The sequence below is a fragment of the Nuphar pumila genome, chromosome 7 (genome assembly GCF_984573655.1).
Source record: "Nuphar pumila chromosome 7, dmNupPumi1.hap1.1, whole genome shotgun sequence".
Classification (NCBI taxonomy): Eukaryota; Viridiplantae; Streptophyta; class Magnoliopsida; order Nymphaeales; family Nymphaeaceae; genus Nuphar; species Nuphar pumila.
The window spans coordinates 26,822,440-26,836,671 of NC_143255.1; the positions used below are offsets into that span (position 1 = coordinate 26,822,440).

General features: G+C 36.3%; 1 protein-coding gene across 1 annotated transcript; it reads left to right on the top strand.

Moving 5' to 3' along the window:
- The first annotated feature begins 8,232 nt into the window (after nt 1-8,232).
- On the top strand, nt 8,233-14,004 carry LOC149831624 (protein ROOT HAIR DEFECTIVE 3-like). Its single transcript, XM_090013051.1, has 5 exons — nt 8,233-8,376; nt 8,519-8,781; nt 13,246-13,419; nt 13,510-13,606; nt 13,882-14,004. Exons 1-5 carry the CDS (start codon nt 8,233-8,235, stop codon nt 14,002-14,004), a joined length of 801 nt encoding a protein of 266 aa, XP_089869177.1.
- The last annotated feature ends 228 nt before the right edge of the window (nt 14,005-14,232 follow it).

Here is a 14,232-nt window from a genome sequence, read left to right on the forward strand (position 1 = left end):
AAGTATTTTTTGAACTCGTGAGAGAGAGAGTTTGCCTTAAGGGTCATATACCTAAGAGTGGTATAGGAGAAGGGTCAGAAGAAGTTATGAAAACTTATAAAGTAAGACTCAATGTTCTTTCAGTTGTGACTTGCAAAATATGGGAGGAAGTGTGTAGGGTGCAACATGAGAGTGAACCAATTCAAAAGATTAAGAAGGCTCTCAAGGAAGATCCGATTAGCTGACTAAATCACCAACTGAAAGGAGACTTAGTCTTCTACAAGGACCAGTTCTTGCTCCCTTGCGATGCAGAGATCATCCCAGATCTTTTATATCACTACCATTTATCTCCTATGGGTGGTCGTGAAGGGGTTTATAAAACCCAACAACGCATCAAGGCCGAGTTCTATTGGCTCAAGTTGTAGGAGAAAGTGATGAAATTTGTTTGAGAGTGCCTTGTGTGCCAAACCAATAAGTATGAAGCAACCAACCCGATAGGATACTTGCAGACCTTACCCATTCCCTATAAAGTGTGGTCCGACATATCGATGAACTTTGTGTAGGTCTTATGAAAAGAAGTCATCTACATAGTTGTTGATAGGTTGACCAAGTTTTTTCACTTACTAGCTCTACTCTGAAAGTATTTTACCCATACTGTGGTTAAAACCTTCCACCAAATATTGGTAGGCTATATGGGATGCCAAAATCTATAGTGTGTGACTGAGACTCCCTTTTCACTAGTTACTTCTAGAAAGAGTATTTCAACCTATTAGAGACAAAAATAAAATTTAGCACTACAAATCGATGGTCAAACCGAGGTAGTTAATCGAACCATTGAAACTTACTTCCTATGCTTCACTCAAGAGAAACCCAAAACCTGTATTGACTACCTTCCTTGGGCCAAATAGTCATACAACACCTCTTACCATTCTTCCATTAGGATAACCCCTTATGAAGTTCTATATAAACAAACACCACCCAAAACCATAGCCTATGAAGAAGGGTCAGACAAGTCCATTGAGGTTGATTGACAATTAAGGCAAATGGATGTGGTTGTAGGAATTGAAGAAAAAATTGGCTAAGGCACAAAATAGGATGAAACAAATTTATGACAAGAATAGGAAGGACCGAGAGTTCCAACAACAAGCTTTCCTCATGTTACCATGAGTCATATCAAGTGATTGAACGTATTGGACCGGTGACGTACAAACTCCGATTACCTTTCACCGCTCAAGTTCACCCTGTGTTTTATGTGTTAAAGTTGAAGGCACATCATGGTGACCATCCGGAAGGAAGCACAACTACTCCAGAAGATGTCAAACCCAAGACCCCAATTTGAATTCTTAAAACCCAAAAATTATGGATCAATGACTAGAGGGTTAAGAAGCATTTAGTTGAATAGAGCGATGAAAGAAAGCCAACTTGAGAGTTCGACTATATTCTCCAGAATCAATATTTGGTTTTTTTGCCTAGTGGACTAGGCAATTTTCAAGAGAAAAGGAATTATACGAATCCATTTAAAGTTGAATCCACTTTGGCATTGTGGGACCAGCGCAAGAAGAGACCCAACCCTAAATGACATTGGGCGGATCAAAGCTTGGAGTGGATTGAAGCAACAATAAAGGAACTGGATCCAAGGAGGGGCCGGTTGGCCCTAGTGGGGCCCACCAAGATGTTGACCTTCCCTTGAGAGGTGCCTAGATGGGCGTGCAAGGTTTTTATGAAGGCTCTTGGGTATCATATCTTAGTCAAGCGAGGTTGTACCTATTTTAGAAAAGACCTCTTAGGATTTCTCATTTTCTATTTAATGTTTTTTGAAATTGTCAAGGATGTTAATGTCTCTCCTGAGCCTATAAATAGAGGTACCATTTTGTATTAGGGGTATGAAAAATATATTGAACTTGAGTTGAATTTCTCTTCAAATTCGTCTCTCTCTCTCTCTCTCTCTTTCTCCTCTTCAGTGTATCCCTCTCTTCTTTTCTTTTCTCTTGGTCCCCAGGCCCTCCTCTAGTCGGGTCCCCTCTTTGATCTTGTTGTGATCCCTAGTGGATCTGATCATTACAAGTTGTCCTAAGCTGCATCTTAGGCCCACCTTCACCAAGGTGCCCAAAGAGTAAGTGTGGAAAACTAAAGTCTTTCAAGGTGTAATGTCTTTGATGTTGTACCAGACCCAACCCAGCCATACCAAGTTGTAGCAGAATTCTCCAAGTACTACCCTTAAGTTTTAGTAAGTCGAAACCATCCTCACCTAGGCTTAAACCTGCTTCTCCACCCTTTGACCCAAACCGAATATAGTTAACCAACTCAATTATGTATGATCTGAATTGCAAAATTTGACACGATTTCTCTAGGTCATATCTCCCTCATCCAACCTGATTTAACCCTGCAGTTTTAACCATAAGTTCTCTATAGTGTCTCCAACCTATCTGCCAAAAATTAGCTCAAAAAATCCCAACCAGTTAAGATAATCAACCTATTTACCAAACCTTGCCTAAACTAAAACCCAATCCTCACCAAAATTCTGGTTTCCTATTCCTGATCTCATAAAACCCAAACCCTGTGGAGTTAGATCCTCAAAGACATTTCTAGATCAATCCCTGAAAATTTGAGATTTTTCTGCCTAGCCATTTAGGAGAACCAAATTTTTTAGTAAAACCTGTTACAATCAAATTGAATTTGTTTTCCCTATTTCAATCTATTCGAATTTTATTTTGGATCTATCTGAACCCCATGGGCCCAGCACGTATCAAAACACCCTATCATTCAAACCCCATTACCCATGAAAAAACCTTTGAATCCTTAGAAAGCCAACCAAGAAGTTGCACTCTTCACCAGTTTCACCATGGTTGCCTTGGTGCTTGGTGCACCATAGCTTAACTCATCTGATACTGGTAGGGAACTCATTTTAGAAACCTTATAAGGACTACCAATATCCACCTGAATCGGCCTATTAGTATTATATCCGCCAAAATTTGACACAAAACCAGGCTAATTCAGTTTATTTTAAAATATTTTTTATAGTTCAATATTTTGTGACACTTCTCATCTGCTAGTTAAAAATTAACCGATTCGGTTGAGAAACCAAATTGGCCAAATTCTCCTGAATCACTTTCAAAACAATGCAACGTTCAATACGATTCTGACAACACAGCTTCAGGTAGAAATTACTGTAATTAGTAAATTAATGACAAGTATCAAACTCATTTCTATCAACAATTATATATAAAAATGATAATGTTCGATTTCACAAAAAGGATAATTCCCTTAGATTTGAGATCCAAGTGTAGAGGACGCAGAACATCAAACCATAATTACTAGAAATGCCCCCCCCCCCCCCCCCCCGCCCCTTTAATTTGTCTTTTATGGTTTTGCTAGTTTCTAATTATTGTACTGTTCCTACTCCATTATTCCAAATATTTTGTGAAATATGTGAATTATTCATTTATTCTGTTGATTTGACTAACCATGCTGGAGTGGAAAAAGGTTTTTGTATTTTTTTCCATGAGTTATCATAATTTCTTTTTTTTTAACCCTCATTAAGAACTGGGCCACCGGGTCGGGTTTGGTTCGGACCCAGTGAGAACCAGACCTGGCCTCAATTTTTGGGTATGGTATTGGGTCCAGACATGAGTGGAATCAGAGATAAGAACTACATGAAACAGACCCGTGCCATACCAAGTAAAATACTATTTTTTATCATTTTTACATTGAAAATTTATGGATCTTAATCGAAACTCGAGTCGGGCCTGAGTCTGGAATAAAATTTCATAGACTATACCTGAATTCATGTATTAATCGAACCTTCGGGTCCAGAGTCAGGTCTTAATCGGGTCTTCTTGTTTATCACCATACCGGGACCTATAGGGTTTGGTACTGGTTGGGTCTGGGTAAACCCGACCCGTAGACACCCTACTTAATGGGTCGGCCTCCTTGAGAAGTAAAATTCTGAGTTGAGAACACGACCGTCCAGCCTTACATGCAACCTCACAGTTAATAAATTCTATTTCTTGATAATCATAGTTTGTTTGTTTTTTGAGAATCGATAATCATAATTTATTCTTGAAACCTCATTAAACAATGGCCCATTTTCATCGTGAGGTTGCATAAATGAGTAATAACATATATTTTTCTCTCTTCAAGAGCAATAAGTTTTATGTTAAATCATAATGATGAACCATCGAAGTTAATCCTTTTTAGGAATATTATATGAAAATCAAGGTGAGTCAAATCAAAGGTGCATCAATCTACATAAAGTGCGCTTTATAAACCCGTGTTCTTAAACTAACTAAAACGTATGGTACTATGAAAATATCTTGATTTTATCATGGTATATTAAAATCTAATATAATCCTGAAAATGAGTAATATTTTCAAAATATCACCTACTTCAACAATATTATATAGGTATTTATCATGATATTAATGTGACAAAAAAACTTTGTTATTAACATGAACCACACTCACACAATAATATGAACCAGACTTATAATACACCAAATAAACTCGCACAAATACAAAACTGATTTAACGTGGTTCGGTAATCACCTACATCCACAATCACCTTTCTATTCAAAATGTTAAATAGAGGGCTCTCCTCTTACAATGAGAGTCCAATACATCTAGATTAGCCTTAAAATTAAGAACACTAATCTTGGCTAGAAACCTTTCCTCTTTATCATAATCTTTAGGATTAGGTAAGCTCATCTGGACATTTGTAGAAGACAGTTTGTGAACTCTTATCAAAACTGACTTATCGTGATCTTCATTTGAGGCATTAGGTGACTTTCTCTTCAGTTGGACTTTAAAGTGAGAGTTCAATGAAAAAGTCGTTTGAGTGACTTATCCATCCAGAACATTATCTCTAACAGTCCCCCACAAACACAATGGATCTGGGCGCACATTGAGTTTGAACACCAACAAGAAAAATTGTTTAGTGAACCTAATTTTATCTTGACAAAAATATTGACGAGCTAGATCATTTTGGGTATGCATACCATTAAGGAAGAACAAATTTTTATGTTAACATTATTCATAAACCACGTCAAAATCTTAGCGTGGTTACTTTCTCAATCTTTTACCTTTGCTTGATAATCATGAATGGATTTAAGGCGGTCTTCCCATCAAGAGCTTTTTCAACACATTCTTCGATTTTGGTGAGCTTCAACGATGGTTCAAGAGAGGTCCCCATCACGAAGCCTCAAAGTTTCTTCCCTCTAAGATGGTTCTCCATAGCCGACGCTCACATTAAATAATTTGAACCATTGAGCTTGAAAGAGAGCTCCACCCTTGATTTGTGCTCTATGTTGAAGAAGAAGATAGAGATGGAGAAAGAGAAAGTATCTTGGTCACGATCTTTAAGTGGAACAAAAGAAACCTTCCAAGATCAAAAGAACCCAAATGGCTCTAATACCATGTAATAAAATAAGCAAAAATACAAATAACAAGTGTAAATCACTTGTAAGTCCAACAATAGACAAGAACCAAGAAAAGTACACAAGCACTTTTAGTGAAAACACGTAAACCCACAAAGGGATAATGTCAAAAGGCAAAAAGTGACAAATATTGTTGAGAGAGAGGGAGAGAACTAATTACAAATGAGAGAGGAACACCCCCTTTATATACACAAACAAGGAGCAAGAGGGAGACCTTGGGGTTCCCACTCATGTAGTCACTAGGGAGCCCCAACGGTCATATTATGACCGTTGGGGACCCCAATGACTCCATAAGTGGGGTCCCTAAGGGTTTTAAAAAATAAAATAAAAAAAGAGAAGAATAAGACAAAAGATAAGTTGTTTTAATAAACAACTTATATTACATATGAAAAGACCAAAATACCCCTATCGGTATTTTGGATATATATAACACCCATATCATGCAATGCATTATCATAAATTTTTATTTCTTTATGAATTTGATCTTGAACGTTATAATTAAGGTTCAACCTTTCAATGCAATCCAAGAGTCCCTTGTTGACTTTCATGTCTATTTCAAATGTAGGAGAGTATCTAAATGCAAGATTTAAATAATATGTTGCAACATGAAGAGGTTGATGAAGTTGCCTAGTACACCTATGATCAATGATATTTCATATAAGAATGTATATTTTTTTCTTCCCATTCAAATTATCTTATCTCTAATGGCCTCATAGGTATAACCTATAGTTGTTCTGTCTTCACTGTCAACCAATGGAAGTATCTTCACCAAAGGTATAGTGATTCTCAACAACTTCATGCATGAATCTCAGGATTCACTTTTGAATACAATATCTACAATTTTTCTTGACTTTCTTTTTTGTTTATGGGGTTATGCATTTCACTCATTTGAAGAAAATGTTTTTTAATGCAATTATATTCTTTAGTAGACTTTGCACGATCAAAAAATCATGGCAAATCTAATAATTGCACTACGAATCAACTCAGCACCACTAGTATACTTTTTCATCAAGTTCAAAATCCATGCATGATTGTAAATAAATTTAGTAACTTTTTGGCAGCATTCAACTGTGTGCTTTATCTTATCCATGTTGCCAATGTCATCAAGCATGAGGTATATGCAATGAGCAACACACGAGATCCAAAAGAATGACCCATAATTTTCTACTAGTTTTTTAGTTGTTGACCTATAATTTGTTACATTATTAGTAATAAATTGAATAATATTTTGAGGTTGAACCTCTTCCACAACTTGATCAAATACCCTGAGCAATACAACTGTTGTCTTGGGTGTATCAAATGGGTCAATTGACTTAAAGAACATAGTTCCTTTAAAGCAATAGACAAAAAAGATTATCAAAGTCCTTGACTTTCTATCTGTCTACTCATCTACCATGATGCTACACCCAATTTCTTTTCATGACTGCTTTATCTCTTCATTATATGTCTTTATTTCATTCACATTAGTGTTTAAAAATTTTCCTCTCAAAGCATGATATGAAAGTATTTGCTTGATACTAGTTATGGTATCTGCCATGGGCTGAAAATAAAAAGAATTTGCCACATTGAAAGGAATGCAGGCATCATAGAACCATCTTCCAACCGCGACATTCGCCTTCTCAACTAAATGTTGAAAAGTTATAGCAGTACGAATGTTGGGGCTCTCTCCAAGGGTAGTCCTAGGAAGAAAAAATCTCCTAATAGATCCTCTAGCTCTACCTTCTACTCATCTTTCTCCTTCTCTTCTTCTTTTTGAGCTTGTGACACTACTACTATTAGCATCAACCACATATTTTCCCTTCACTGCAGAACTTCTTCGAATGCTATGCTAGGGGTTGTAAGATCATAAGTAGGAAGCTCATCTTTGTCCTCCCAGGACTGCCCATACTCTATTTCTGCCTCACTTATCTCTTTTTCTTGTTTTTCAGTGAGTAATTATTGTCATTTCATAGCATCCGACAATTTCCTTGATGTGCAGGCTGCAACATTGAGATGTGTACCAGTTAAATGATACTTCAACCGAGAAATACCATACAAAAAAATAGTAAGACAATAGTTGCAATCGGTTTTCAATCAGTTTTCACTCATTACTTGAGTGTCCATTGCCATGCTGGGTCATTTGTTGCTATCTTCTCTCAAAAAAACTCAATAAGAAGCAAAGAATAAGTTTTTTTTTACCTTAACTCACTTTCTTGAGTGAAAAAATGATGGAAATATACTTTTGAATAAACTACAAAATCCCCCTCCCTTGCGCACAGATCAGCTCTCAAATCGCCCTCACAAGTCCTAGGGTGTGTGGATACCTCTCTAATGGCTTCTATACAAATGAGAGAGTCGGCCCTTAAGAGGTCTTTAAAATCCAAAACTGAAAATTTATGATTCGGCCCTTTTTTAAGTGCGTCGACACTGTATCGTACAATACATCCTGATCTTATGATACAATACAATACATACTCGTATCATGATACAAGTGTGTATCATATCGATATTCTCCATAGTAACGATACATACCATACCGTATCATATGATACTTACAACATTGCATTAAACTTGAACTAGAAAAAAGAAAGTTCCCTTAAAACCTATGTTTCTACAAACTTTTCATGATGGAGAAATTACTAGTATTCTTGAATGCTTAAAATGCTTCTTGAGTATGGTTGCTTTGCAAAGTTTAGTTTTCAAATCCTATGCCATGCTTTAATGAACTAATTTCTCTTGTACTAATTTCAGCTGTCTATTATTACCATGCAAATTCTTTACTTCATCCAAAAAGATCACTCTAATTTCTTTGGGATTGGAGCAAAGACAACTTATTTGCACTTATGTGGCTTTTTCTTCCAGATGCAACATTTGAACAAGATAACTGGGATCCTTCCAAATTCTGTCAAAAGCTTCATCGTGATATCGACACACATGTAGCATCTGTGAGGACCGCAAAATTATCTGAAATTGTAGCTGGCCATGAGGCATGTTATATTGACTTCATCCACATGAACTATCTTGTTCTGAATCTCTTTAACATGTTTTTCATTTTAGTAGTTTTTTTTGGAGTGCCTTGATTCTAAGCATTGTTGACAGAACTAATGATCTAGGAATTCTTTCTAACAGACAAAACTTGTTGAAGCACTTGATGAACCTGTTGAATCTTTCTTTGATGCTGCTAATCAAGATACATGGCAGTCCATAAGAAACCTTCTTAAGCGTTTGACAAAGGCTGTTGTATCTGAAATCTCATCAGATCTTGCAAATTTAGAACTGGACTATGTGACCTCTGATAGAATATTTGAAAATCTTGTTGCTTTTGAAAGAAATCTGGTTGAAAGAAAAGCCAGAGAGGAAGCTGGGAAAGTTCTTATTCGCATGAAAGATAGGTAACTGTTTGATTTAGTTGTAGCCTTTCTTACCATATTTCCCTCCTGCCCGCACCACCCTCCCTCCCAGATGATCACCTCCTCCAAGTTCCTTTGACGACTGCCAAATTTGGATTATTTCAGGTTTTCAACAGTATTTAGCCATTGATGCAAGTTTTTATGAAATAAATTTTTAAAGATAATTTTTGATAAAACGTTTTGTGAAAGTCAGACACCAAATAATAAAAACAGGCTCACACTAGGGTGAGATCCGAGTCAAACTCAGAGAACGGGATGAAAAACTTTGTATTTCACAGAAATCCAATCTTTATTGCCTTAAAAATAAAAATAACTAACTAATTACACTGAGTTACTCTCTTGCAGAGGGCTAAAAAAAATAATAAACAATCCTTCTTACAAACCCAATTAATTAAAAATGGCCCTAAAACTAAAAGAAAAGAAAAAGAGAGGGTCATCTTGTTGCTTATGATCTAGTCCCTTGCAATGCAACTGCTTCAATTGAATTAGCAGACTTATAAAAGCTACTAATATTCTTTCTTGAGGGCTCGTCTGAGGGCTCTCTGAGAGACCTTCAAGGGCTCTTTTGAAGGGCTTGAAGGGCCTTTCTGAGAGGCTTTTTCACATGTAAACTCTTCCTTGCAAAACACAAAAAGACAAAAAAAACAAAGCAGACAAAGAACTATCCCTAAAACTAATGTTAGTTTTAACAAAAACAAACAAAAAGTAAAAACTAACACTCTAACAAACTTTGTAACAACTAAAAAAATTGTGACAAATAAACTAACACGTAACAAACCATCTAACAAACTATGAAGCAAACCAAAAACAACTTAGCTAACAAAAATAAAAAAAATGTTAAATCTAAACTAACTAGCTTTCACAATCTAATTGAATTTAACTAATTTGCAAAATATGCTAAACTAATTCCAAATAAAGGAAAACGTTAATGAACTAACCCAAAATACTAATCTAATTAGCTAACCAAAGGTGATTAACAATTCTAATTAACCTGATGCTGAATTATTATATTAGCTAATCACTAATAAAAAAAACACGAAACTAAACTACTAATGATAAGTGGTAAAACACATTAACTATTCTATCATGTGATCAATAACTACATCTAATCTAACAAAAGGAATGCAATAATATTAAAACTATTGAAAAAATTAAGAAATTAAAGCAACTGACTAACTGCTACTTGCTGCAATCCCAAAATCGTGAGTTGTTCACACACGGGTGTGCATGCATTGCGTGATCAGATATGGTCTGCCAAAAACATTGTGTCCGACATCAAATTTGTAAAGTGATATTGTGCTGACCTCTGCAGAGAGAAAGAATATTCAAGTCTGCATCTCAGATTCAAGTTTCTTGATCAGACCAATTGAAAGGACCGGTAAAAATGTGTGATATTCATTTGACGTTGATATGTGAGATTTAAGAATCATGCAGATCTGCGTCAATTGATGAGTCTGATCAAAACAACTTGACTACCGAATATGTTAAAGATTAACTTCTCTAACCAATCAATCTGCAGCTCATACAAAACCAAATCTATACCTCGTTAACGATGCTGCTGCAAATTAGGCAAAGAATATGTGATTTGCAGTTCACGTTAATCAAGAGAGTTGCAAAAGATGTGATGCAAAAATTATCATGCTGATCTGCGTTACTCACACAACTCGAATAAGGATGATTGCTGGACTGGTAAGAAAGTGATTGCATGTTGCTCAGACCGATATTACTGTATCAACAACCTAAACTGCGAAAAGAAAAGAAAATCTACTATATGATACGGAAATAGAGATTTTTTTTTACTATTCTACCTACGACAAAACTACATAAATTAACTTACACTATATGCAATGCTAAAAATAAATTTTGTTTTTGCATTCAAGAAAATAAAATCAATCTAAACTAAATGCAACGACTATGCAAAGATCAGGCTATACTAAATGCAATGATGAAGTAGTATTAATGTATTCTAAGCAAAAAAGACTAATCTAAATGCGAAACTATGGAGAGGCGGGGAAGGAAGAGACATACCTTCGATAGTTGCCTCCGATGAAGGGGTTGAGAAGAAAAAGTGATCTTTCTCCGGGCTGCACGTGCCTTCGATGATGGGGACAAGAAAAAGTCGGCGACGACGAGGGCCAGAAGTAGGAAAGAAAAGAAGAAGAAGAAGGAGGAAAGGAGGAAGAAAACCAACCAAGATTGAAAACGGAGAAGAAGAGGGAGGAAGAGGCTGGGCATGAATCCCTAGAGAAAAGACACCAGCCTCTTCTCAAAAATTAATTTTTATACTAAAAAATCTAGGTTAAAATGATTTTTCTAAAAGAAACCAACGAAGTTTTAAAAATTCTAAAAAAACCCTACTTCTAAAAACGTGTTTTAAGAAGTGTGCACTCCTATAGAACACCAATTAAAAACTCCTAAATCACTTGAACTACTGTGAAACATGCAGGGAAGGTTTGAAATAGAGTTACCAGAAGCGCCTAGGTAAGCGGGGAAGCGCACTTCGGAAGCGCAAAACGTCGCACTTCCGAAATGAGAGGGGAAGCACAAAACGCCGCACTCCTAAATCACTTGAACTACTTTTATGGGAAGCGCGCTTCCCATCACGCTTTCCCCTCACTTCCCCCATTTTTTTATTTTTTTATTTTGTATTTTTTATTTTTATTTTTTTTTGTTCCCCCTCGATTCCTAGGTCGCTTCTGGTTCGCTTCCTAGGTTGCTTCCGAGATGATTCCCGATTCGCTCCTAAGTGGTCCCACGCTTCCTGCTTCCTAAAATTTTGAAAGTGCCTCGCTTCCCGCTCCCGCTTCCTCAACTGGCAACCATGGTTTGAAATGTGCATTTTTTTCTTTATTTTGAGTTTAAAGCAATTTCTCGAAAAAGGTTGACAAGAATGGGTTCTTAATTCATTTTTTCGACAGATCATGCATAAAAATATGTATCTAAAATGCAGAAATTATGCATGATCAGCCATGACAGTGAATCAATGCCAAGAATTTGGACCGGAAAGGAAGATATTTGTTTGATCACAAAAAGTGCTCGTGCTGAGGTATCACAGTGAGAGTTGCATTTATGTAACATATTGATACTCGGTCTACTTTCTTTTGGTCATGTTTTGATCTGTTGAATCACATATTTCAGGCCCTGAAGCTTCTAGCTGTCATGGCTGCCATAAGGATTAATGGACAACCAGACAACATAGAGCAAACTCTTTTTTTTTTCTAGTAGCTGGTGGTGGTGGTGCTAAACAGGACAGAAGTATAGTTGGAGATGATAACCCATTGGCTTCAAGTGCATGGGAAGGGGTATTTGTTCAGATAAGACACGTTCTATGAAATTTTACCAGCATATTGTTTGTCATTAATGTTTGTGTGGACCAGGTTCCTTCAAATGTAACATTGATTACACCTGTCCAATGCAAATCTTTGTGGAGACAATTCAACACAGAAATAGACTACTTTATTTCCCAGGCAGTATCTGCCCAGGCATGTTTCCTTCAGAGAAACAATATCTTCTTTTCTTCATTTTTGCAGTGGGCACCAACTGTTGGTTTATTGTTATTCTTGGTGATTTGTGGCGCATCTCTAAATCTACACCAATTTGAAGACTGCATATTTATTACATCCCTCTGTTGTGGATTGCTTTCATCTGATGATTTTATACTTTACTCTAGAACAAACAGTAGAACTGTGAATTTTATTTTTTCCCTATCTTCAGCTGCTAGTCTCAAATATGCTGGCCTACCATCAAGAGAAAGTCTTTATGTATTCTATATTTCTTGAAATTTAGTAATTGCAGTAGTTTTTAAGTCAATCATAGATGACCTACTACATGATATAGAATAAACTGTAAATGAACTGGGGATCAATTTTATAGTGCATACTGCATATGAGTATTGTGTCATCAGTGCCTACTCTTTAAAAAAGCGACATGTTTTGTCTGAAAGCACATTAATATCTTAAATTTAGTTCAACACTTCTATAGGTATTTTAAGAAATATTAGGATTATGGCATACATAAAATCTAGGACATCATAGATTTCATTAGTTGATCAGTGTGACCATATACATAAAATTTCTTAACATGTAGCCTTCAAACTATTAAATTTGCATGGAGAACTAGATCTGTTGCTATAGGGAAGATAGATCTAGAAGTGCCAGTCTCATATGAACTGATCAGTGCGATTTGGGATATAATATTTATAAGTACATATGTAGCTGAAAATGGATGTTGGTAGCATGCACTTTAAGTAGATTTTATTCAGTGAAGGTATTGGAAATAAAAGAATGAACACTTAAGGGAGATAGAAAAAGAGAAAAGGAGAAAATTGATCTAGCACCTTTACATCAAATCCTATATTTAATTGAGTGAATTATCTTTCAGCACTTATCTATAGCAGTAATTTATCCTGATACTGATTTCTGTGTTATCTGTGCTTCCATATGGAAGATATGGATATTACATGATTGTTGTCTTGAATTGCAGTTTCTTGGTCTTTCATTGTTATGACTTTTGCTTGATTGTTATTCAGGAGGCATACAGAAGGAATAACTGGTTACCACCTCCATGGGCAATTGTTGCTATGGCTGTTCTAGGTTTTAATGAATTTATGGCACTTTTGAGGTAATAAATAAGCTTGTACTGCTTTGTGATGTCTCCATTGCATTCCACAGAGCTGGTTCCTCCATGCTCGAGTCTTACATATTTGAACAGGAATCCTCTGTACGTAGGGGTTTTCATTGTGGTTGGCTTACTTCTTAAAGCTTTATGGGTCCCGCTGGACGTACAAGGGGAATTTCACGATGGAATTGTGAGTAAAAACTGAAATCATGAAACGTTCTTCAATTACCTATAAACCCCCTATCATGATAATTATTTTGCATATATGATGAAGCAGCAAGCTGAGCCATCATCCATGTCCAGATGAATAGCATTGAACATGTAATGGAGTTGCTTATGTTCGACCCTATGTTCATGTGTTGACTGCTCCATTATGTTAGGAAATTACATCTTGTATTCTGATGATATAAATTGCTCACTGAAAAGAGACTTTTGAAAGTGATAATGTGTCTGATCAAAATGCAGCTACCTGGAGTCCTCTCCCTGGCCACAAGATTGCTTCCTACCATTATGAATATGTTAAGACGACTGGCTGATTCTGGTCAGATAGAGGGACCTGAGATTCATGATGCAGCAGTGGTGCACTGACCCTCGCAGAATCATAGAAGAAAAATACCTTTTATAATCTTAAGATGCAAACCCTCTTTGTCATCATATGTTGGTCCATCTGAACACTCTGCTGTATATAAGGATACTTTCATGCAGCTGCCAACTTTGTCATGCCTGAGACTGTCTGATCAAGTGAGTTTGGTCTTTCGAGAGTTTGCGAGTGGCAACCTTCTCATCCGTTTGTATCATGTCTTATCGTTCCATCTC